This window comes from Protopterus annectens, chromosome 17.part0 (genome assembly GCF_019279795.1).
Source record: "Protopterus annectens isolate FY-2018-M chromosome 17.part0, PAN1.0, whole genome shotgun sequence".
Classification (NCBI taxonomy): domain Eukaryota; kingdom Metazoa; phylum Chordata; order Ceratodontiformes; family Protopteridae; genus Protopterus; species Protopterus annectens.
Window position 1 is genome coordinate 696,376,140 of NC_056751.1, and position 24,638 is coordinate 696,400,777.

General features: G+C 37.8%; 1 protein-coding gene across 1 annotated transcript in view; it reads right to left on the bottom strand.

Moving 5' to 3' along the window:
• Window positions 1-24,638, bottom strand: part of LOC122791500 (mucin-5AC-like) — a 272,677-nt gene that overhangs the window by 89,463 nt on the left and 158,576 nt on the right. The window contains exons 33-35 of the mRNA XM_044059242.1: window positions 20,730-21,001; window positions 7,117-7,288; window positions 2,954-3,201 (exon numbers count right to left, since the gene is read on the bottom strand). Coding sequence (XP_043915177.1) covers window positions 2,954-3,201; window positions 7,117-7,288; window positions 20,730-21,001 — 692 coding nt within the window. The remainder of the gene's footprint in view (window positions 1-2,953; window positions 3,202-7,116; window positions 7,289-20,729; window positions 21,002-24,638) is intronic.

Below are 24,638 nucleotides of genomic sequence, written 5' to 3' on the forward strand. Positions count from 1 at the left end.
AGTAAGTGATGTCATATACATATCAGTGTATACTCAAAAATATTACAAATCCGCATAGATTCATACGGACTATATCATGCAGATGTGTATTAATCAGTTATATGGTAAACAGTGATTACCAAAATTCGGGATATAAAATATATTAACATGCAAACCTAAACCATTATTAAAATGCCAACAAATGCCAGAAACACTGACAAACGATGTAAGGCTATATACAGTGTCTCAGATGGATTACAAATAATGTATAACAGCCTATATGTAGGGCATGTGATGTAAATAGGTAAAAGACCAAAACTAAGCTAGTAGTATAACCACGTTTCAAAGAGATCCTAAAAGAACAGGACAAATACTGACCACTGTGTTAAGCCCAGGTGGAACATGGGCTTTCATTCTCAGTATCCATCTTAGTTCAAACATCTCAATAGTGCCTATAAGATCTCCTTCTCTCCTATTTGGATTCACCACCTGTAAAACCAGGAAGCTAAAGCTATGTTGGGATCTATCATGACAGTGCATAGCTAGGGCATTAGTAAGGTTAGTCTTCTTAATATCGTAGACATGATTGTAAATACGATCCTTGAGCCTACGCGATGTCATCCCTATATAATATGCATCGCACTGATTGCAGGTTGCAAGATAGATGACATTCTGTGTATTGCAGGTAGCATAGAAAGTGGGTTTAAAGTCCATATTAATACCTGGGATGTTAACACATTGGATTTTATTAATATATTTACATGATGAACATCCACCACATGCATAAGTGCCTGTTTTAAAGTTAGCCCTTATGTCAATGGAAACTATATCTAGTCTTTCTTTACAAAGTAGCCTTTTTATATTTAAACAGTTGGTAAATCTAAATATAGGTTTCTTCCCAACCAATTGTGAGAGAGAAGGATCTAGAACCAGTATTTTCCAGTTTCCTCTAATGATCCTAATTAGTTGCTCAACATCATTAGTATATTTAATTCCATGTGCAACACCTTTACCATTCTCTCTCCTATGAGGAACATAGCCTATCTTTGTTGCATGTGTAGGCATTCCGAGAAGAGTATCGGTTACACTACTAACTAATTCAGCCGGATAGCCTCTATCTATAAAGTATTGCTTTTGATGTTTTATTAGCTCCATGGCATCCAGCTCACTGCTACATATTCTAAGTATTCTAGTCATCTGACCTTTCACAATGTTGCGAAACACATAACGTGGGTGTAAACTGTCATAATGTAAAATGCTGTTCCTCCAACATAATTTTCTATATAAAGTAGTAGTTAAACTGCTGTTATTTTCCTTAATAATAGTAATATCCAAGAAGTTGGCACTTATTAGAGAACATTCATAAGTAAAACTGAAAAATGAAGTGGTGGAGTTCATATAACAAATGAACTCCTTCAATATATCCATGCCTCCATTCCAGAGCATCAGAACGTCATCTACAAAGCGTCTATAAAGGATGGCGTTAGTAAACCTAGGGTCATTGAATATATGCTCTTTCTCCCATCTATAGACCACTAAGTTAGCGTATGCATTGGCACAGGGAGTGCCCATTGCCACTCCCCATGTCTGTGCATAAACTTTGTTGTCAAATAAAAAGATGTTATTATTTAGGATCAAGTCCAGTAGACAACAAATGTTCATTATCTCATTGCTCTCAATGGTACCAAGCTCAACTAAATGAGACCTTATTGCATCAAGGCCATAGTCATTAGGAATGCTGGTAAACAAGCTCTTGATGTCCAACGTGACTAACAAAGTATCACTATTGATGTTATTTCTAACTGGGTCTAGTTTTAAATCATCCAAGAGTTCATAAGAATTCTTTAGAATGGTAGGAACAGCCTTAACCATATTCCCTAGTTTAGATTGCACATATAGTGAAGCATTCTCAGTGACCCAGTGTTCACCTGACACTATAGGTCGTAAAGGAGGAGGATCTTCATTTTTATGAAGCTTGGGTAATCCCTTGATTAAGGGAATCAGGGGTGACTCTATCATTAAGAAGTCATAAAGTACTTTATCTATAGATCTAGTCATAAGCAGATCATAAATTGTATCATGCACATAGTTAATGGTAGATACTATCTTAGATCTATCTATTACTTTATATGCCTTGTCGTTGTTAAGCATGCTGTACATTAGTTCCTTGTAGAAACAAGTATCCAATGCAACAATCCCCCCTCCCTTATCAGCCGGTTTAAAAACCAAGCTTATATAACCAAGCTGAGGAGGGATTTAAATACTAATCTCACTCTTAGTACTTACAACATGAAAACGTCTAAGGATGTCACATGGTAAAAATAGCATACAAACTTTAAACCATGTGTCATTTTTACTCTGCTTATCTTCAACAAGCAAGCAAAAACAGAAAAAAAAAAAAAATATATATATATATATATAGAGAGAGAGAGAGCGAGAGATCACTAACATTTCTTGTGGAAGGAATTCATCCAGATGTGTAATTGCAACTTGAAATTTCCACCTCCTTGAAGAAAATAAATCATGACATCTGTCTTAGTTCGACCCATGTATCTGATCCCCCATGGTTAACTAAATCTCCACTTTAGCAAACCTATCCAGAGCAAAAAGCTTATGTAAGAATGTATGTTAGCATAACTGAAGTTTGTTTTTATAAATGTAGTCCTAGTACTTCATTATTAATATTATGGCACCTCTTTTTACACTGGATACCTTGCTTTAGTAAAGAAACATACTGTGTAGGAATATGCCTTAATCCATAAAGTAATAATAAGATCTTATGTTTTTTTTTTGACTTACTATAGTTTCTGATTGACTTGAGTGGTACATGTGAACAATAAATTATATTACATAAATAAGGTTAACCACATTATGCTATATTCATTTTATTTGCTCGGCCCTATTTCATCTGCAGTTTAACCAAACATTTATTACAATAACTAATATGAATAAACAATAACTATTTTTTTTTTACCAGGTCAGACTGTTTTCCATTAAGATTCTGTTGCGAAATCAACACTTTTGAGGGGCCGTATAAGATCTCAATAGCCTGCGGGCAGGAGGTTCCAGTCCATGCAGCACAGTAATTGTTGATCATATTAATTTGAAGGTTGAATGTTGATCTGATTTCCTTCATTAAGACATAAGAACAGTCTCCTTGGAAATTATAATATGTACCATTGAAGGTCATAAAGTGAGATTTGGCCCATCCACTGCAGACATCTGATCAAAAAAAAAAAGAAAACACCTTTTTTTAAAATATCATTTATATGACTGTCAGTATTACATACAGACAGACACACACACACACACACACACACACAAACATATATATATATATATATATATATATATATATATCTAAAGAGAAAGAGACAGAGAGCATTTCATAAGCATTAAAATAATCTCTGAAATGTTCAGACTTCTTTTGTCCATGGGTCTATGCCATCCTAACCCCCCCCCCCGACCCTTACTTTATATAACATGTTCTGAGGTTGCACTAGCAATAGAAAAGAGGTAAAAATGCTGAAGGAAAATCAGCAAGTTTTCAATTTCAAGAAAGTACTCAGATAAAGTAGGGGAAATGAGAAAGTTCAGCATCTAACTCCCTGAATCAGAACTTGGAATAACCTACACCTTTATGGCTGCAGATATCAAAACACACACACACACACACACACACACACACACACACACACACACACACACACACACACACACACACACACACACATGCGTGTGCACTCGCACACACACACACACACACACACACACACACACACACACACACACACACACACACACACACACACACACACACACAGCTAAGCTTATAACTGATAATTTAAATGCAAGTTTACCACTATTATGGCATCATTTTGAAGAAAGTTGCAAAAGAATGAAGGTGCCATAATAAAAATGCATTTATATCAAATTAATGATATCCACCTTAAAAATCAGATTTCCTGAACAAATCAAAGGCATGATACCATGTAATGATTAAGATATATGAGTAACCTATGCTTTAGCACAAGGTACTGCCTGAATGTCTGTAGACAACATAAATGATGTATGATAGATTCACAGGTCAGACTTCGCTGTCAAGTCAGTCTGTAGGATAACCTAAAATAATCCAGCACATTTATTTTATTTTTTTTTTTAACATTTGTTGACCGGGAATGTCCGACTAGGTTCCACAGATCCTGTTTTCAGCGGAGGCCCGGGAGAAATGCTCCAAAAGCATGTCTTTAGAATGTGGGAGGAAAACGGAGTGCCCGGAGGAAACCCACGCGAACGCAGGGAGAACATGCAAACTCCACACAGAAGGCACCCCAGCCGAGAATCGAACCGGAGAACCTCTTGCTGTGAGGCAACAGTATTAACCACTGCACCACTGCACCACATTGTTCTACAGTTTCATTTGGCTGCTTATTTTTTTCTTCTTGCTCATTGCTGCATTGTGTGATTCATGGGCCTGAAGATGAACGGTACGAGAGGACTGTATTCTGACATAGCACCAGTACATTTTAGGCTAAACTTGGAGAGGCAAGAGTGAGGCCTGCTTTTGACACTGAGGCCTGCAGCTGCAGTTCTATCAGCCCCCTGGTTAATCCATTCTTGGCTTCATCCACAAAATTTTGGAACACAGCCGGAGAATATCATCATGTCCTGTTTTACTTCCTAAATGTTTCACCTACAAGATATAATGTCACTGCTTTTACTCCTACATGGTTACACAGAGAGAGATAATTATAAGCTGTAAGAAACAGAATCCTTGCGGCTGCAGAAAATAAGACCTGTGCCTCCTCTGCTAACATACTCCCTTGAGTATGGGCCTAAATTTAATTTTAATTACCACTGCTTATCCCATAACAGTCTATCAAAATGTAGACTTCTAGCAACAATTCTGACATAAGATTTATTTATTTATAATTTTTAATGCATTTGTATTAACATGCTACAGAAGTACTTCTAGTACTTGATCATAACATTTTAAAGCTCTGAAACACAAGTCTTGTTTTTAAAATATAAAAAAAAAAATACCAGTAACATAGAGTTGTGTTGGGAATTGTGAGCAGAAGGTCGACACAACCTATCCGTTTCTGGGCTTACTGCTTAAGGTGTTAATCCAAGTTATCCAACACCATATACTTAGCTACCACTAATTAGTACCTGCCTATTCATTTTACAGATGATACCCATATCATCAAATCAAGAATTTGAAAACAGATTGCCCCAGAGTTCTCTACTTATGTAATGGAAAGACTCAAATTTCTGTCCAACTATACTATTCCTAAAGCATGCTTATAAAGATGCAGTGATATTAATTCCCAGTAAATATCTAGTAGTGTTTACAAAGAGTTTTTATAAAACTGTCTCAAGGGTTGAAATTTCAGTCCTGGAAATTGTGATAGGGAACTGCCTCAAGATAGATCACAATGAACTGCAGGAGAAGCAGGACAAAACCTTGTCAGCAAAGCTATTTAAAGGTGGCTAGAAATGAGTCCTTTCTGACAAATGTAGTATGTACACACAACACATACACATACACACGCACACACACACACACACACACACACACACACACACACACACACACACACACACACACACACACCTACCACTTTTACACACACACACACACACACACACACACACACACATACACACCTACCTACCACTTTTTCACACACACACACACACACACACACACACACACACACACACACACACACACACACACACACACACACACACACACACACACTTTACACACACACACACACACACACACACACACACACACACACACACACACACACACACACACACACACACACACACACACACACACACACACACACACACACACACACACACACACACACACACACACACACACACACACACACACACACATTTCCTACTTGTGTTTCCCAAAGCTTTTAATAGTTCATTTATATTCTCTAAATGCTAACAACATTCTATATTAGTTCCTGTCAGGTTAATTCTGGCCCAAGTACTGCATATATTGTCTGAAACAGTCACTTTGTTATTTTGCTGATATGTCAGCAAAACTTAGTAAAAACAGGGGGATACTGCCTCAGGATAAGACTCAACCAGAATAAATTCGGAAAGGAAGAACGATTTTACCACATCCTGCTTATCGATTCTTGTTTAACAGAATATTTCAGGATATATTGGGACCGGCCTTCCATCCCACAGGAAGGGGAGGCTCCCAGCACCTTACCAGACATAAATGACTCTAAACACATAGTAATTTACAGTAAGTTATTTTTTGTTGAGCAGAACATTTTGTTTTCTTCACACAGGACCTTGCCTGAAGGCTCCATTACATAAGGTACAACAGGCACACTCATTCCTGGAGAATGGCAGACAGGTATTCCCAGATCAGGCAATGGTTCTACAGCCCATTTATTCCTGCCTGAGAAACCATATCAGCTCTCCTTTCCCTAGCAAGAGTCAAGCAATAGGGAGCAGGCCAGCTTGCTGCTCCTGGGGGCTGGCTTACTCTAACCCCCTGGCCTACTCTAAGCCCATGGGAGCAGCCCTAACCCCCTAGTAGACCCTCTAAGACCCAATTTCTACCTTCACAGGGGAAGTGTGCCTTAGCATGTTCATTTATCCTCAGTTGTACAGTGCAAATGCACTACTGTAGCACCAGCTTGGCCAGCTTGAAACTCCACTAGTTGTCACCCATGGGGCAAGTCAGAGCCACCTCTCTCCCCAAGAATGGGTCAGCCAGCAGGGGCTGTTCACTCCCAACCTCCCCAGTCAACTCCTACAGGCACTCAAGCCAATAAACAAACTCAGGTCACTGCGGCATAGCCAGGGATTTATCAATCTATGCCATGGAGCTGACTTTGTTACGAAGAACTTTTATTTGCACTTAGAAATCAGGAAATTAGTCTGGAGATTCCTTCATTACTGGATCTAATTTCCAGCACTTGGGATGCACCTTATGCAACATGAACAATGTTGTTCTAGCACTATAATGTGTTAACAGAAACATCAGAATTGTTAAACGCTAAGTATTTGCAAGTCTTGAAGGCACTTTTAGTCTGCAGCATGGAAGTAGTTTTGTACAATGATGTGAAAGAGCCATAAATTTCTTACCTTCACATTCATACTTGAAGCAGCAACCAGAGTCATCATATACTTCAACAGGTGGGCGACCACTAATGCAAGTGACTGTCTCTGTAGCTGGGCATGTTACACGTGTCATGTACACACAATCTCCCAAGCATGTTGCATTGGTACACTTGTCTACCACCCATGTTTCATTGTACTGCAGGATAATGGAAATTGTTAAAACATTTTTCAAACAATCATTGATGCACAATTTATTAATCCATTTGTGTACTTTTTGATTTTGTAAGGTATTTTTCATAAAAAACAAAGCACATTAAGACATTTCTTACAACAGAAATATGAATTTATTTTAGCAACCAGGGTAGTGGACTAATTGCAGAGGATCCATTTCAGACACAGTGTTGGAGAGCAGCAGAACAGTAAATATATAGAACCAAGGAGCATTTAAGCAGCTAAATACAGAATATAAATTGAATTAGACATATTTAGCAAATATTAGTAATTAAGCAACTGGAACATCGGTCAAACATCAGGCAAAACAAGGTGCTGTCAGAAGAAACCAACTTGAGATACAGTAATGCACATTTCACTCACATTAGGTTTGAGCTCAATTCAAAAGCAGTTATAACATACGAAAGTATTTTTGAACTCTTACTGTAGGATGAATGAATGATTCCGCGGTGGTGGTGCTGCGGTAGCATTGTCGCTTCACAGTAAGACGCTGTCCGGTTCAATTCTCAGTTTGAGCGTCTTCTGCATGGAGACATGCGTGAATGGGCGTACCTTCATTGAAGGTTGTGCGTCAGGGCTGGTAACTCGGCACGTAAAAATCAACTACCAATCATTAGCGGACCGAGTTCCACTGTGGTGACCCCTAACCGGGAAAAGCCGAAAGACACAACAACTGTAGGATGAATGAGTAGAGAGCAGAGGAGTTGGGGGAGGGTTTGGAGTATGGTGAATAACATTTAAACAGGATGGTTACATGGCACATGGTGCATAACATGTAGACAGAGTGGTTACATGGCACATGGTGAATGACATGTAGACAGTGTGATTTCATGGCACATGGTGCATAACATGTAGACAGTGTGATTACATGGTGCATGGTGCATAACATGTAGACAGGGTAGTTACATGGCACATGGTGCATAACATGTAGACAGTGTGATTTCATGGCACATGGTGCATAACATGTAGACAGGGTGGTTACATGGCACATGGTGCATGACATGTAGACTGTGTGATTACATGGAGCATGGTGCTTGACATGTAGACAGGGTAGTTACATGACACATGGTGTACAACATGTAGACAGGGTGGTTACACAGCACATGGTGTATAACATGTAGACAGGGTGATTACATGGCACATGGTGTATAACATTTAGACAGGGTGGTTACATGGTGCATGGTGCATGACATGTAGACTGTGTGATTACATGGAGCATGGTGCATAACATGTAGACAGGGTGTTTATATGGCACATGGTGCATAACATGTAGAGAGTGTGATTTCATGGCACATGGTGCATAACATGTAGACAGGGTGGTTACATGGCACATGGTGCATGACATGTAGACAGGGTGGTTACATGGCACACGGTGCATGACATGTAGACAGGGTGGTTACATGGCGCATGGTGCAAAACATGTAGACAGGGTGGTTACATGGCACATGGTGCATGACATGTAGACAGGGTGGTTACATGGCACACGGTGCATGACATGTAGACAGGGTGGTTACATGGCGCATGGTGCATAACATGTAGACAGGGTGGTTACATGGCACATGGTGCATAACATGTAGACAGGGTGGTTACATGGCACATGGTGCATGACATGTAGACAGGGTGGTTACATGGCGCATGGTGCATAACATGCAGACAGGGTGGTTACATGTTATGATTCAGTAGTAATAACAAGGGCTGGTGAATGGTAACAATGGTTAAAATGTACTGAAGGAATGGACTGATTAAAATATAGCATTAGAAAAGGGCATCAATACCCACTGAAAATGAATACATTTCAGAATGTCAACTTCTTCAAGCTTGTGACCTAGTCTTGATGTTAGTAATGATCTGGTATTAAAAGAAAACTACACAAGCAGTGTGAAAAAAATACTTTAAATCACAGCCCATGTGTTTTAGTGGCATTAGTGGCCAGCGCTGATGTAAACTGTTTATTTTGATTTTTACTTTATTTTAGTTACATTTTCAGTACCAGAGTAGAGCACTGATCACTCCATGACCAATTGCAGATTCAGCCTGGGTTACATTAAAAATAATAGCAACAGAATGTAACAAATACATCAAAAAGTGGAATACATCCCTGTACTCCTCCCTTATCAGACCCATTATCGAGTACAATGCCCCCTTCAGCATGTGCCTTGCCAAGAACATGCAGCAGTTGGAGAGACCACAGAGGTTCCTGACCAGGAAAATCCAGGGTCTCAAACACCTATCCTATACAGATAGGCTAAAAGCCCTGTCCCTCTACTCAATCTCATACAGACTGCTCAGAGGTGACCAGTGTCTGGCATACAAGGGCAATTCAGGCCCATCCTTGATGGAGTTGCCGCATAGCCATAAGACAAACTCCACATGCACAACCTGCATAAAAGGCCTTAACCTGGTCTGTGACATTAATAGAACTTGTTGGCAGGATAGATTTGTGTCGCAAAGGCTCCCCCATATGTAGAATAGACTCCCTCTCCATGTCAAACAGACAACCTCTCTAGCCCTCTTTAAGAGAAACCTGGACAACTTGATGGGAAAAAGAAAATATACCCCTGGGATCCCACCTGTGTCCCTGCTGGACTAGGGAAACAGGTGCTGACTTTGAGGGAACATGGGTGAAATTCTTGGCTAGGCATATAAGGGCCTCTGGGCCAATAGCCTAGTATCATTCTATAACCCTATGAACCTAATACAAGCTCATCACAACAAAAAAAGAGATACTATGTATATATGTAAAAAGAGATACTATGTATACATGTAAAAAGAGAGACACTATGTATACATGTAAAAAGAGAGATACTATGTATACATGTTAAAAGAGAGACACTATGTATACATGTAAAAAGAGAGACACTATGTATACATGTAAAAAGAGAGACACTATGTATACATGTAAAAAGAGAGATACTATGTATACATGTAAAAAGAGAGACACTATGTATACATGTAAAAAGAGAGACACTATGTATACATGTAAAAAGAGAGATACTATGTATACATGTAAAAAGAGGAACACTATGTATACATGTAAAAAGAGAGATACTATGTATACATGTAAAAAGAGAGATACTATGTATACATGTTAAAAGAGAGACACTATGTATACATGTAAAAAGAGAGACACTATGTATACATGTAAAAAGATACTATGTATACATGTAAAAAGAGAGACACTATGTATACATGTAAAAAGAGAGATACTATGTATACATGTAAAAAGTGAGACACTATGTATACATGTAAAAAGAGAGACACTATGTATACATGTAAAAAGAGAGATACTATGTAAACATGTAAAAAGAGAGACACTATGTATACATGTAAAAAGAGAGATACTATGTATACATGTAAAAAGAGAGATACTATGTATACATGTAAAAAGAGAGACACTATGTATACATGTAAAAAGAGAGATACTATGTATACATGTAAAAAGAGAGATACTATGTATACATGTTAAAAGAGAGATACTATGTATACATGTAAAAAGAGAGACACTATGTATACATGTAAAAAGAGAGATACTATGTATACATGTTAAAAGAGAGATACTATGTATACATGTTAAAAGAGAGATACTATGTATACATGTAAAAAGAGAAACACTATGTATACATGTAAAAAGAGAGATACTATGTATACATGTAAAAAGAGAGATACTATGTATACATGTAAAAAGAGAGACACTATGTATACATGTAAAAAGAGAGATACTATGTATACATGTAAAAAGAGAGATACTATGTATACATTTTACTAGTGGAAAAGGGGAATGAGAGGAGCATCAAGGAAAGGATCAGAAGCAGGAGTCACCTTGGAAACTATATGTAAGTGTTTAGAGATAAGTCGAACTGCACAATAATTTGACACTGGAGATAATGCTGATGTGCCTTCTTCATCGCAGATTGCATGTTAGTATAGTATCATTGAAAAAAGGACAATTAAAACAGAAAACATAATGGCAACTGATACACACATAGAATTTCAAGTGAAAGTTGTTTTTGCCTCCATTATAATCTCAGGGTCTTCTGGTTTTTCGTTCCTGTGGTCTCAGTGAAGTGAAAGTCGGTGATGTGGCTGTTCAGGTAAGTAAAGTAGACCGCACAGTACAGAACATGTAGTCAGGGTGGTTACATAGCACATGGTGCATAACATGTAGATAGGGTGGTTACATAAGGCATTGTGCATAACATGTAGACAGGGTGGTTACATGGCACATGGTGCATAACATATACACAGGGTGGTTACATAGCACATTGTGCATAACATGTAGACAGGGAGGTTACATGGCACATGGTGCATAACATGCAGACAGGGAGGTTACACGGAATATGGTGCATAACATGTAGACAGGGTGGTTACACGGCATATGGTGCATAACATGTAGACAGGATGGTTACATGGCATATGGTGCATAACATGTAGACAGGGTGGTTACATGGCACATGGTGCATAACATGTAGACAGGGTGGTTACATGGTGCATGGTGCATGACATGTAGACTGTGTGATTACATGGAGCATGGTGCATAACATGTAGACAGGGTGGTTACATGGCACATGGTGCATAACATGTAGACAGTGTGATTTCATGGCACATGGTGCATAACATGTAGACAGGGTGGTTACATGGCACATGGTGCATAACATGTAGACAGGGTGGTTACATGGCACATGGTGCATGACATGTAGACAGGGTGGATACATGGCGCATGGTGCATAACATGTAGACAGGGTGGTTACATGGCACATGGTGCATGACATGTAGACAGGGTGGTTACATGGCACATGGTGCATGACATGTAGACAGGGTGGATACATGGCGCATGGTGCATAACATGTAGACAGGGTGGTTACATGGCACATGGTGCATAACATGTAGACAGGGTGGTTACATGGCACATGGTGCATGACATGTAGACAGGGTGGTTACATGGCACATGGTGCATAACATGCAGACAGGGTGGTTACATGTTATGATTCAGTACTAATAACAAGGGCTGGTGAATGGTACCAATGGTTAAAATGTACTGAAGGAATGGACTGATTAAAATATAGCATTAGAAAAGGGCATCAATACCCACTGAAAATGAATACATTTCAGAATGTCAACTTCTTCAAGCTTGTGACCTAGTCTTGATGTTAGTAATGATCTGGTATTAAAAGAAAACTACACAAGCAGTGTGAAAAAAATACTTTAAATCACAGCCCATGTGTTTTAGTGGCATTAGTGGCCAGCGCTGATGTAAACTGTTTATTTTGATTTTTACTTTATTTTAGTTACATTTTCAGTACCAGAGTAGAGCACTGATCACTCCATGACCAATTGCAGATTCAGCCTGGGTTACATTAAAAATAATAGCAACAGAATGTAACAAATACATCAAAAAGTGGAATACATCCCTGTACTCCTCCCTTATCAGACCCATTATCGAGTACAATGCCCCCTTCAGCATGTGCCTTGCCAAGAACATGCAGCAGTTGGAGAGACCACAGAGGTTCCTGACCAAGAAAATCCAGGGTCTCAAACACCTATCCTATACAGATAGGCTAAAAGCCCTGTTCCTCTACTCAATCTCATACAGACTGCTCAGAGGTGACCGGTGTCTGGCATACAAGGGCAATTCAGGCCCATCCTTGATGGAGTTGCCGCATAGCCATAAGACAAACTCCACATGCGCAACCTGCATAAAAGGCCTTAACCTGGTCTGTGACATTAATAAAACTTGTTGGCGGGATAGATTTGTGTCCCAAAGACTCCCCCATATGTGAAATAGACTCCCTCTCCATGTCAAGCAGACTACCTCTCTAGCCCTCTTTAAGAGAAACCTGGACAACTTGATGGGAAACAGAAAATATACCCCTGGGATCCCACCTGTGTCCCTGCTGGACTAGGGAAACAGGCGCTGACTTTGAGGGAACATGGTTGAAATTCTTGGCTAGGCATATAAGGGCCTCTGGGCCAATAGCCTAGTATCATTCTATAACCCTATGAACCTAATACAAGCTCATCACAACAAAAAAAGAGATACTATGTATATATGTAAAAAGAGAGATACTATGTATACATGTAAAAAGAGAGACACTATGTATACATGTAAAAAGAGAGATACTATGTATACATGTTAAAAGAGAGACACTATGTATACATGTAAAAAGAGAGACACTATGTATACATGTAAAAAGAGAGATACTATGTATACATGTAAAAAGAGAGACACTATGTATACATGTAAAAAGAGAGACACTATGTATACATATAAAAAGAAAGATACTATGTATACATGTAAAAAGAGAGACACTATGTATACATGTAAAAAGAGAGATACTATGTATACATGTAAAAAGAGAGATACTATGTATACATGTTAAAAGAGAGACACTATGTATACATGTAAAAAGAGAGACACTATGTATACATGTAAAAAGATACTATGTATACATGTAAAAAGAGAGACACTATGTATACATGTAAAAAGAGAGATACTATGTATACATGTAAAAAGTGAGACACTATGTATACATGTAAAAAGAGAGACACTATGTATACATGTAAAAAGAGAGATACTATGTAAACATGTAAAAAGAGAGACACTATGTATACATGTAAAAAGAGAGATACTATGTATACATGTAAAAAGAGAGATACTATGTATACATGTAAAAAGAGAGATACTATGTATACATGTTAAAAGAGAGATACTATGTATACATGTAAAAAGAGAGACACTATGTATACATGTAAAAAGAGAGATACTATGTATACATGTTAAAAGAGAGATACTATGTATACATGTTAAAAGAGAGATACTATGTATACATGTAAAAAGAGAAACACTATGTATACATGTAAAAAGAGAGATACTATGTATACATGTAAAAAGAGAGATACTATGTATACATGTAAAAAGAGAGACACTATGTATACATGTAAAAAGAGAGATACTATGTATACATGTAAAAAGAGAGATACTATGTATACATTTTACTAGTGGAAAAGGGGAATGAGAGGAGCATCAAGGAAAGGATCAGAAGCAGGAGTCACCTTGGAAACTATATGTAAGTGTTTAGAGATAAGTCGAACTGCACAATAATTTGACACTGGAGATAATGCTGATGTGCCTTCTTCATCGCAGATTGCATGTTAGTATAGTATCATTGAAAAAGGACAATTAAAACAGAAAACATAATGGCAACTGATACACACATAGAATTTCAAGTGAAAGTTGTTTTTGCCTCCATTATAATCTCAGGGTCTTCTGGTTTTTCGTTCCTGTGGTCTCAGTGAAGTGAAAGTCGGTGATGTGGCTGTTCAGGTAAGTAAAGTAGACCGCACAGTACAGAACATGTAGTCAGGGTGGTTACATAGCACATGGTGCATAACATGTAGATAGGGTGGTTACATAAGGCATTGTGCATAACATGTAGACAGGGTGGTTACATGGCACATGGTGCATAACATATGCACAGGGTGGTTACATAGCACATTGTGCATAACATGTAGACAGGGAGGTTGCATGGCACATGGTGCATAACATGCAGACAGGGTGGTTACACGGAATATGGTGCATAACATGTAGACAGGGTGGTTACACGGCATATGGTGCATAACATGTAGACAGGATGGTTACATGGCATATGGTGCATAACATGTAGACAGGGTGGTTACATGGCACATGGTGCATAACATGTAGACAGGGTGGTTACACGGCATATGGTGCATAACATGTAGACAGGATGGTAACATGGCACATGGTGCATAACATGAAGACAGAGTGGTTACATAACACATTGTGCATAACATGTAGACAGGGTGGTTACATGGCATATGGTGCATAACATGTAGATAGGGTGGTTACACGGCACATGGTGCATAACATATAGACAGGGTGGTTACACGGCATATGGTGCATAACATGTAGACAGGATGGTTACATGGCACATGGTGCATAACATGTAGACAGGGTGGTTACACGGCATATGGTGCATAACATGTAGACAGGATGGTTACATGGCACATGGTGCATAACATGTAGACAGGTTGGTTACATGGCACATGGTGCATAACATGTAGACAGGGTGATTACATGATATGATTCAGTAGTAATAACAAGGATGGTGAATGGTACCAAGTGTTAAAATGCACTGAAGGACTGGACTGATTAAAATATAGCATTAGAAAAGGTCATCAATACCCACTGAAAATGAATACATTTCAGAATGTCAACTTCTTCAAGCTTGTGACCCAGTCTTGATGTTATTAATGATCTAGTATTAAAAGAAACCTACAGATGCAGTATGAAAAAAATACTTTAAATCACAGCCCATGTGTTTCAGTGGCATTAGTGGCTAGTGCTGATGTAAAATGTTTATTTATTTTTATTTTTATTTTATTTTAGTTACATTTTCACTACCAGAGTAGAACACTGATCACTCCATGACCAATTGCAGATTCAGCCTGGGTTACACTAAAAATAATAGCAACAGAATGTAACAAATGCCTCAAACAGTGGAATGCAAATGTAATACAAGCTCATCACAACAAAAAGAGAGACACTATGTATACATGTAAAAAGAGAGACACTATGTATACATGTAAAAAGAGAGATATTATGTATACATGTAAAAAGAGAGATACTATGTATACATGTAAAAAGAAAGACACTGTGTATACATGTAAAAAGAGAGATACTATGTATACATGTAAAAAGAGAGACACTATGTATACATGTAAAAAGAGAGACACTATGTATACATGTAAAAAGAGAGACACTATGTATACATGTAAAAAGAGAGACACTATGTATACATTTTATTAGTGGAAAAGGGGAATTGAGAGGAGCGTCAAGGAAAGGGTCAGAAGCAGGAGTCACCTTGGAAATCGTATGGGTAACACAAATGTTTAGAGGTAAGAATAATTTGGCACTGGAGATAATCATGCTGATGTTTACACATCACATATCTTTTCTTTCTTGCAACTGTCATCAGTCCAACATTACATACATTGCTGAATTCTTGTCTTCCCTTAAACCTCACTCCTCCTCCAACTCCCCGTAAAACTATGTTTTAAAATTCATTCATAGGGCTGTAAGTGATTTAGTGAAATGTCAGTTTGACAAGTTTGTCTCAGTTTGTTGTGATTTGTCTAACTGTACTTTATGAATCATTGTGGTCCCCTTGAGCTGTGTGTGAAGGGATAGGGTGAAGTGATATTATACTGAAATTATAGTGCAACACAAAAGACTGTCCTAAAGTTCAAATGTTGTCAGCATTACCCAAATGTATGGCACAGGGTCAAGGGGTCAGTCTGCAGCAGTTGTGGTCTGAACTGAAGAGGTGTTCCAAATGTCTGAAGAGTGAAACAGGGGAGGAAGGGAGGAACTAAGCAGCCATGGTTCATCTGTCTGCCATGGGAATAGGGAAGCACCCCTAAATCAGAAAAGGGAACTTCTAAGAAATTACTGGGCTCAAGCTGCAGGCAGGAGAGGGGTTTCTGTGGAAGTTCCATCTTGTTTACTATTATAGCCATTAGCACATGGGAGCTGCATAGAAAATAACATTCTGAAAAGGTGCTGACCCATATGCTGATGACAATCAAAACCAGCACCTTCGATCTGTAAAGAAAAAACATGGATATAATGGACAAATGTGGACAACTAAAGGTGGAGGGAAGACACCAATATTTTATATATATATATATATATATATATATATATATATATATATATGTGTGTGTGTGTGTGTGTGTGTATGTGTGTGTGTGTGTGTGTGTGTGTGTGTGTGTGTGTGTGTGTGTGTGTGCATGTATACACAGACAAAGAGGGAGAGATCCTCTCTCTCTCTCTCTCTCTCTCTATATATATATATATATATATATATATATATAGATATATATATATATATATATATATATATATATATATATATATATATAGATAGATAGATATAGATATAGATATAAATAGATATACAATTCAAACAATAGTGTAAACACATATATATATATATATATATATATATATATATATATATATATATATATATATATATATATATATTATAATTCAAACAGTACTGTTAGAATTGATTTACTCACTTCCCTTACATAAGTACGTCCGGTTTTCAAGTGAATATAAATAGTTTATATTACAACAGACATATTGCTACTGATCAAATGCTCAGAATGTTATTTAAATGTAAATTTACCAGGTGGTTTAGTAAATAAAAAGACTTTCGACTTTTCCCAGTTATGGGTCGCCACAGCGGAACTCCAGTCTGCTCATGATTGGCAGTGGACTTTTATGGTGCCAAGTTGCCAGCCCGACACACAGCCTTCAATGAAGGCACGCCCATTCACACTTGCACCTACCTGCATGTCTTTAACGTCACTTGACCGCGGCGGGGGGTGGACATGCAGACTTCACACAGAAGGCACTCCAGCTGAGAATCGAACGGGAGAACCTCTTGCTGTGAGGCGACAATGCTAACAGCTGCACCACCATGACTATATTACCATGTGGTTTAGTACTGAAGTTTATTTAAACGTAAATTTACCAGGTGGTTTAGTATTGAAGTTTATTTAAACATAAATTTGCCAGGTGGTTTAGTACTGAAGTTTATTTAAACATAAATTTACCAGGTGGTTTAGTACTGAAGTTTATTTAAATTTAAATTTACCAGGTGGTTTAGTACTGAAGTTGATTTAAACATAAATTTACCAGGTGGTTTAGTACTGAAGTTTATTTAAACATAAATTTACCAGGTGGTTTAGTACTGAAGTTTATTTAAATTTAAATTTACCAGGTGGTTTAGTATTGAAGTTTTAGACTATGTGCTGCTAACAAGGTTTTTTACTGTCATCCAGGGTTCAATTTCTTCGGCATCCATTTGCTTACAGTGTGACTCTTACAAAGTCACTTAACCAGACGGTGCTCCCAGGCACCACAACAATGGGCTTGTGACCAGCAGGTTTACCCAGTTAACAGTAAATAAATTAAAATAATTGTCCAGATAAATGAGAAGTGTTATCTTGCTCTCCTCTGACTGGATATTCTCCTGCCTGTGATATTGTTTGAACAATACTGTATTTGTATGCATCTTAGTGTACATTGCACATTTTGTGCCACTTATTTTTAGCTCTGATTAATTTTTGGTGTGCCTCATTGTGTGTAGAACTGAAAAACTCTCCAGTCTTGCAAATATTTGGATTTGCAGTATAAATAATATTCCTCTGCCTGTTTTTATTTTTGTATTTTTGTGAACCTTTATTTTGTTAAGCTTTGCTTTGTGGTCTGTCATCCAGATGACCAATCACTGCAGTTGTGCCTATTAATATCCTGGAGCAAAGGTACCTCATACAGGTGGTAGTCACATGTGACAGGGTGATCATCCAAGCCGTCACCAGAAATTTGGAGCACTAATCCTTATCTGATGGCTGTCATGCTATTTCCCCAATGCACATGCACATTGCAGATATGCTGTGGTGACAGCCACACATGTGTGGCTTCGGTAACCTAAGAGCAGAACCCAGACACTTATTGGCATGCCTGGGCTAACACAGAAGGTCTTTGGCTAACGAAGTTCTCAGATGACTGCAAACTAGGAGCCATAATCGAAACTCATAATGATGTGGACATCCAACAAAAGGGCCTCACTGAGACAGATGCCTGGTGTCAAAGCCATGGCCTCAAGCTCAATGACAAAAAGTGCATTGTCACCCCCTTTGGTAAAAACTCTGTACCCATGAACTACAACATAGGCGGTAGTATACTTAACACCAAAAGTGTGATAAGAGACCTTGGGACACAGGTGGACAGTAGTCTCTCCTTTGATAATCGCATCGCCACAGTAGTCAGGAAATCCTTCTATGTGGCACACCTCATCACAAAAGGTTTCTCATCCAGAAAAAAAGAAGTCATTGTTCCCCTCTACTCATCACTCATTAGACCCATTATAGAGTACAATGCCCCTTTTGGTATGTACCTCACAAGACATCTACAACAACTGGAAAGGTAGCAGAAATACCTCACAAAGAGGATTACCAGCCTCAAACAGATGTCCTACGCAGACCATCTCAAAAAACTCCAGCTTTACTCCATCACATATCGCCTAATCAGAGGTGATCTCTGCCTAACATACAAAGCTATGTCAAACCCAGAGCTGTTGGACATGCTCCACTTAAAGAAATCCCAATCCCACTGAGCTACATGCTCTAAGGACTTAAACCTTGTCACCACAATAAACAGAACATGCCAAAGGGATAGATTCCTGACCCAGAGACTTCCCATACTCTGGAATAAACTACCTGTCTATATCAAACAAAGCTCCTCATTAGCACTATTCAAGAAAAATCTTGATGATTGGATGGAAAATAGGAAATTCACCCCGGGGATCCCTTCTGTGGCTCTGCTCGACAGTGGCACAGGAAAATAATTTTCTTGGGTGGCAAAAGCCAGGGTACCTTTTTGGCTGGGCTTGTATAGGCCCTAGGGCCGATAGCCTAGTACCTACTTATGAACCTATGAACCCTACCATCTATTAGACACGTTTATTGCTGTGGAGTGTACCACCTCCCCTCAGATTAGTAAGGACAGTGGGAATAAATGTACTAAATAATAGGTTCATAGATTAGTACTAGGCTAACTGTGCTTGAAAGCCATTTGTTTTTAAGCCTAGCCAATTATCCCTTGTGAGATTCAAACCCTGCACCTTGTGTTTATAAGGCAAACACCTTAACCATTAGGCCACCCTCCCAACCATAGGCAGCTATCAGGTTAAGGAGGCTGTGAAGAGGTCAACAGATGCACAGGAAACAAAAAAGGTCTTCTACCAAATGTCATCAAAAAGAAGAGCAAATGGAGTTCAGTTACCTGTAAATTATGAAGGCATTTAAATCTAAGTGGGGCACTGTGGAGTAGTTGTTCACAGTGCTTCCTCACAGTTTTTGGTACTCTAGTTTAATTCCTGGCTGTGGCGCCTTCTGTGTAGGGACTACATGTCCTGCCTGTGCCACATGGGTTTTTGAAGGGGTCACAGGTTTCTTTCCATATTCCAAACACATGCTTGCAGGTGAATTGTTAATCCTGTAATTTGCGAAAAGCTACATGTGTGGTGTGATAGTGTGTGAATGAACATGTGTTCTGCAGTAGGCTGGTATCCCTCTAGGCATTTTTCTCTGAATTATGTGCATTGCTTGCCAGGAGACGATGTCTGATGAATGAACATGAATAGCGCAAAGGAGGTATCAGAAAATGAAAGGAATGAATTTAAATCTAAGACTTGCAACAAAAATCATGATGTTTGATTGCTTTCAAAGCAACCCAAAACGCTGCAGAAATAGATAAGCAGATGAACAAGAATTCTGGTAACTTATATATTTAGAGACAGTCAATGAGAACTTACCTTTCTTGGTGGAACAAGGTTGTTGCAGTCATATGAAACTGTTGATGCTGGTGTTGAAGGGGACTCTGTTGCTGCTGGAGTGCTGACTGTAGATGGTGAGACAGAAGTAACAGGAACTGTTGTAGCAGGAACTATTGTAACAGGAACTGTTGTAGCAGGAACTGTTGTAGGGCTCATACATGGTTCGTTGTGCTTTTCAATTTCGCAGTTCTCACTGCACAAGGCAGAGTAACACCAGCCTGATTTATCTGTTTTGTTATAGATGGTCTCCCCTGTAAAAAAATGATTCATATACTGTCAGATATTTTTGCTGTAATTTGAGGTTACTGTTATTTATTGCGATATAACTAGATTCTAAACAGTATTACCACTTATTTCAACTAGCATTTTCCGCTGTAGCAGCTGCTTTGTACTGCCATTCTGTAAGCAGTTATCTGTATCATGACAATGCATGCTTCACTGCTCTCTATCAAATGTTAATTGCAAACAGTTGCAGCTATATTACTACTATTAATAATAATAATAACAACAATAATAATCCTATTTGCTAACCAGGTAAGCCCACTGAACACACAATCTCTTCCCAGGGGTGACCTGGGAGCAATGTCTAGTTAAGTGACTAGCTCAAGGTCACACAGTAGGCAAATGAGAGCTGAGGGAATCAAACCCAGCCCCACTAGGAACTACAGCTCACAACCTTAATGTTTTCTTTAATATGCATATCATATTACAATAATCCAGATATTTATAACATAAGTCTGTATAACTTATTTATTTAGCAAGCAAAATTCAATCTGATTTTTAGTTTCTTTCATTGAAATGGTCTGATGGTCAAAGCATATCTTCCAAGCATGTGCTGTCATATGTAAATTGAAGAGTACACAAAACCTGAGATTGCAAGTAAGGCTAGCTAGGACAAAATATTCTGAAAAAGAGATGCATTATGAAGAAGAATGCAATATAAGTGATTATAGGTTACCAAAGGGGTAGTTTCAGCTAATAAATTAGCTCTAATAGAAGAGAGGGGAATCCAGTCCTTAAGGTTGGGACAAGATGGACTCCTGTGTTTGGCTGTCTGCTAATGCTAATACATGGGTTGCAAGTTATAAAGATCATATCTGTTTAGAATATAAAGAAATGTCCAGTTTCAAAACATAAGCCATTATTCTAAAACAGCTAAATGTCAACTTAATGGTAAAAAGTTGTTTTAAAGTATGCTGCGATTTTTTAGTAAATCATGCCAAGAATTATGCAGTCAGTAAATGGTTTATAAATACAAAATGACCCAAGATGCTAAGCCTACATAACATCCAGGTTAATAACTCCTACTAATTTTCACTTTGCACTTACATCTTCTTAACAACCTGTTTCTTCGACACCAGCCATCCAGATAACTTAAAAACAACATAGGCTATAAATGAGTTTAGAATCTTAAAAATAATTTAATAATAGAATGTACTTCATATATACAATCAGAAATCACAAATAATAAAAGGAATTTAATACTGAGATATACATTGTTGTTACAAAGAATCTATATTTAATATTGAAGGATCTTTCGTGATTCCCAGCAATATGCAACTTAAAACTTCAGCAATGGGCATCACCATAATCAACGATGGATATAGTGATCACATTAATAGCATACAAATAAATAAACCTCAAATAATACTTCAAAATACTCCTCTACTACTCTTTTAAAGTTACTTATTGAGAAAAAGATGTCATGTAAACAAATATGCTCAATAACAGATCTTATAGGAGCCATATTCCCCTTATAAATATATACACCATTTAAGATAATGTCGACTTTAAAACTAAAAAAATGTCACCAGGGCATTCAAGTGTACTGAACATAAAATTCTTCTACAAAAACTAACTCTGCCTTCAGCCCAGATGTATTGAACTGGTTAGATAATTATCTTGCTAAGAGAGTATTTGACATACCAAATGGAAATGGTATCACTGAACTAGAGAGCAGGATCAGTTCTGGAGCCCATGCTTTTTACTCTCTTCATAGATGGTATAACTTCTGCTATCCCCCCAGTGCAGTTGACCTTTGCACTGATGACATACTTCAAAGATTTGACCCTTCCTCTGTCAACATGGAAAATCAAATGCAAACAAGTCTCACATCTATTTATAACGGGTCTCCATCAAACGAACTCGACTAATCATTATTAAATTGCCAGTATGTTCTTCTTTGGCAGGATTCAGAAGTTTGTCAACTATATAAGCATAACTAAGCTGAATTATAATAAAATAAATCAAATGCAAAACTACAGACATCTAAGCATGTTAATAGACACATCACTAAATTTTTCTACATATGCAGTTTACATAAGAGACAGAGCTTCCACACAGATAAAAGCATGTTATAGTTTCTCCAAACACCTCACATAAAATCTTGAAGTCTGTTAGCTATGGGCATCCTTATCCCTGAAGTGAATATACTCCAATATATCCACCTCAGTACTCACATTAAATTAAGTACCAACAATAACACCCTGCAAACTATCACAAACCAAACAAATCTGTTTATTAACCTCCCTCAAGGTATGAGCATCCAATGTCTTTTAGTAACAGAAGTGGCCTTAGTACTATTGAAGTGGGGAAAATCCTTATAACATAACTGTTGTTTCAAATTTCTTTATTTCTTAAACACAAAATGGGGTTTATCACCTACAAATTATGTTAAATAATATTTATATGTTATATATGTGTGTTTATTTTTGTACATTTTTATATATACATATTTATAAGTATACTTTTTGCAAATACACTTTTACATGTTATATTTTTATAAGTAACACTTACTATATATTTACAAATAGTATTTAGAGTTTGTATCTCCTTAAATACCTGAACTGACAATTAGTACTCTTAGACATGTGATCGATTCTTCAATTTTCATTTGCTGGCAGGTATTTTAAAATCATATATATTAATGGGATTGTAGCAGATGCTCCTTTTTTACACTGAAGAAGAGACTTGTGAGACTTGAAAGCTTTGTGTTTTATTCAATTTTATTAAAGGATTTTGAGACGTTTGCAGTGCTGTTTTTCTTATGTTTTTCTTAGTTTTTCAACATGGCCAAAGAAAGGCTTATAATTATCTCTGGCTTCAGAGTTGAGTCTAACTTCATTGACTCCTTTAGTGGACCTGATAGTATTTTTTAGTTCTTTTTTTGTTGTTGTAATGCTTTTGCTGCTTCACATGTGAAGGGGGGGGGGGGGTTGGACCTCCTATATAGTTTAAGGAGTTACTTTTTTCTCATGAGTTTATTTATGGTAGTGGACCATCAGGGTCCTTTAGTTTTGGATTTCCCAAAATACATGTTTTTTCCCTTTGCATTTTTATAAGTATGTGTAGAATTCCTTAGTGAAGCTTGCTGCTGTATCAAGACATAGGGTGGGGCAGTCATAAGTGCATTTCGATAGTCTATCATAGAGTAGGTCGAGTTTGATATATTTATAGTCTTTAAATTTGGGGGAGGGTCATTGCTGTTAAGGCTTTTGGGAGATTAAAGGAGAAAGTCACACATTTGTAGTCAGACTTCACTAGAAAAGGAGATATGAAAGAAGTAGTTAAAGTGATAAGCATGTTAATAACAATGAGGCCAAGAATGATGGGTCCTCCAGTTGGTTTGTTTACCAACTGCTAAGGGAAATTTTGTTTATTAAGTCTAAGAATTTTGGGACCTATCCTACATTGGAGGTATAGGTGTCCCACTTTAGTGAATGGTAATTAGAATAATCAAAAATAATGGTGCTTTTCCTGATAGGGAGTAGAAATAACTGTTTCTTATGTGGTCATCAGGGGGCAAATAAGGCATTCTGTAACAAGCTATTAGTTGATAATTAATCCTGTCTTCGGTGATCTATAGTTAAACAAGTTCACTTTGTGGGT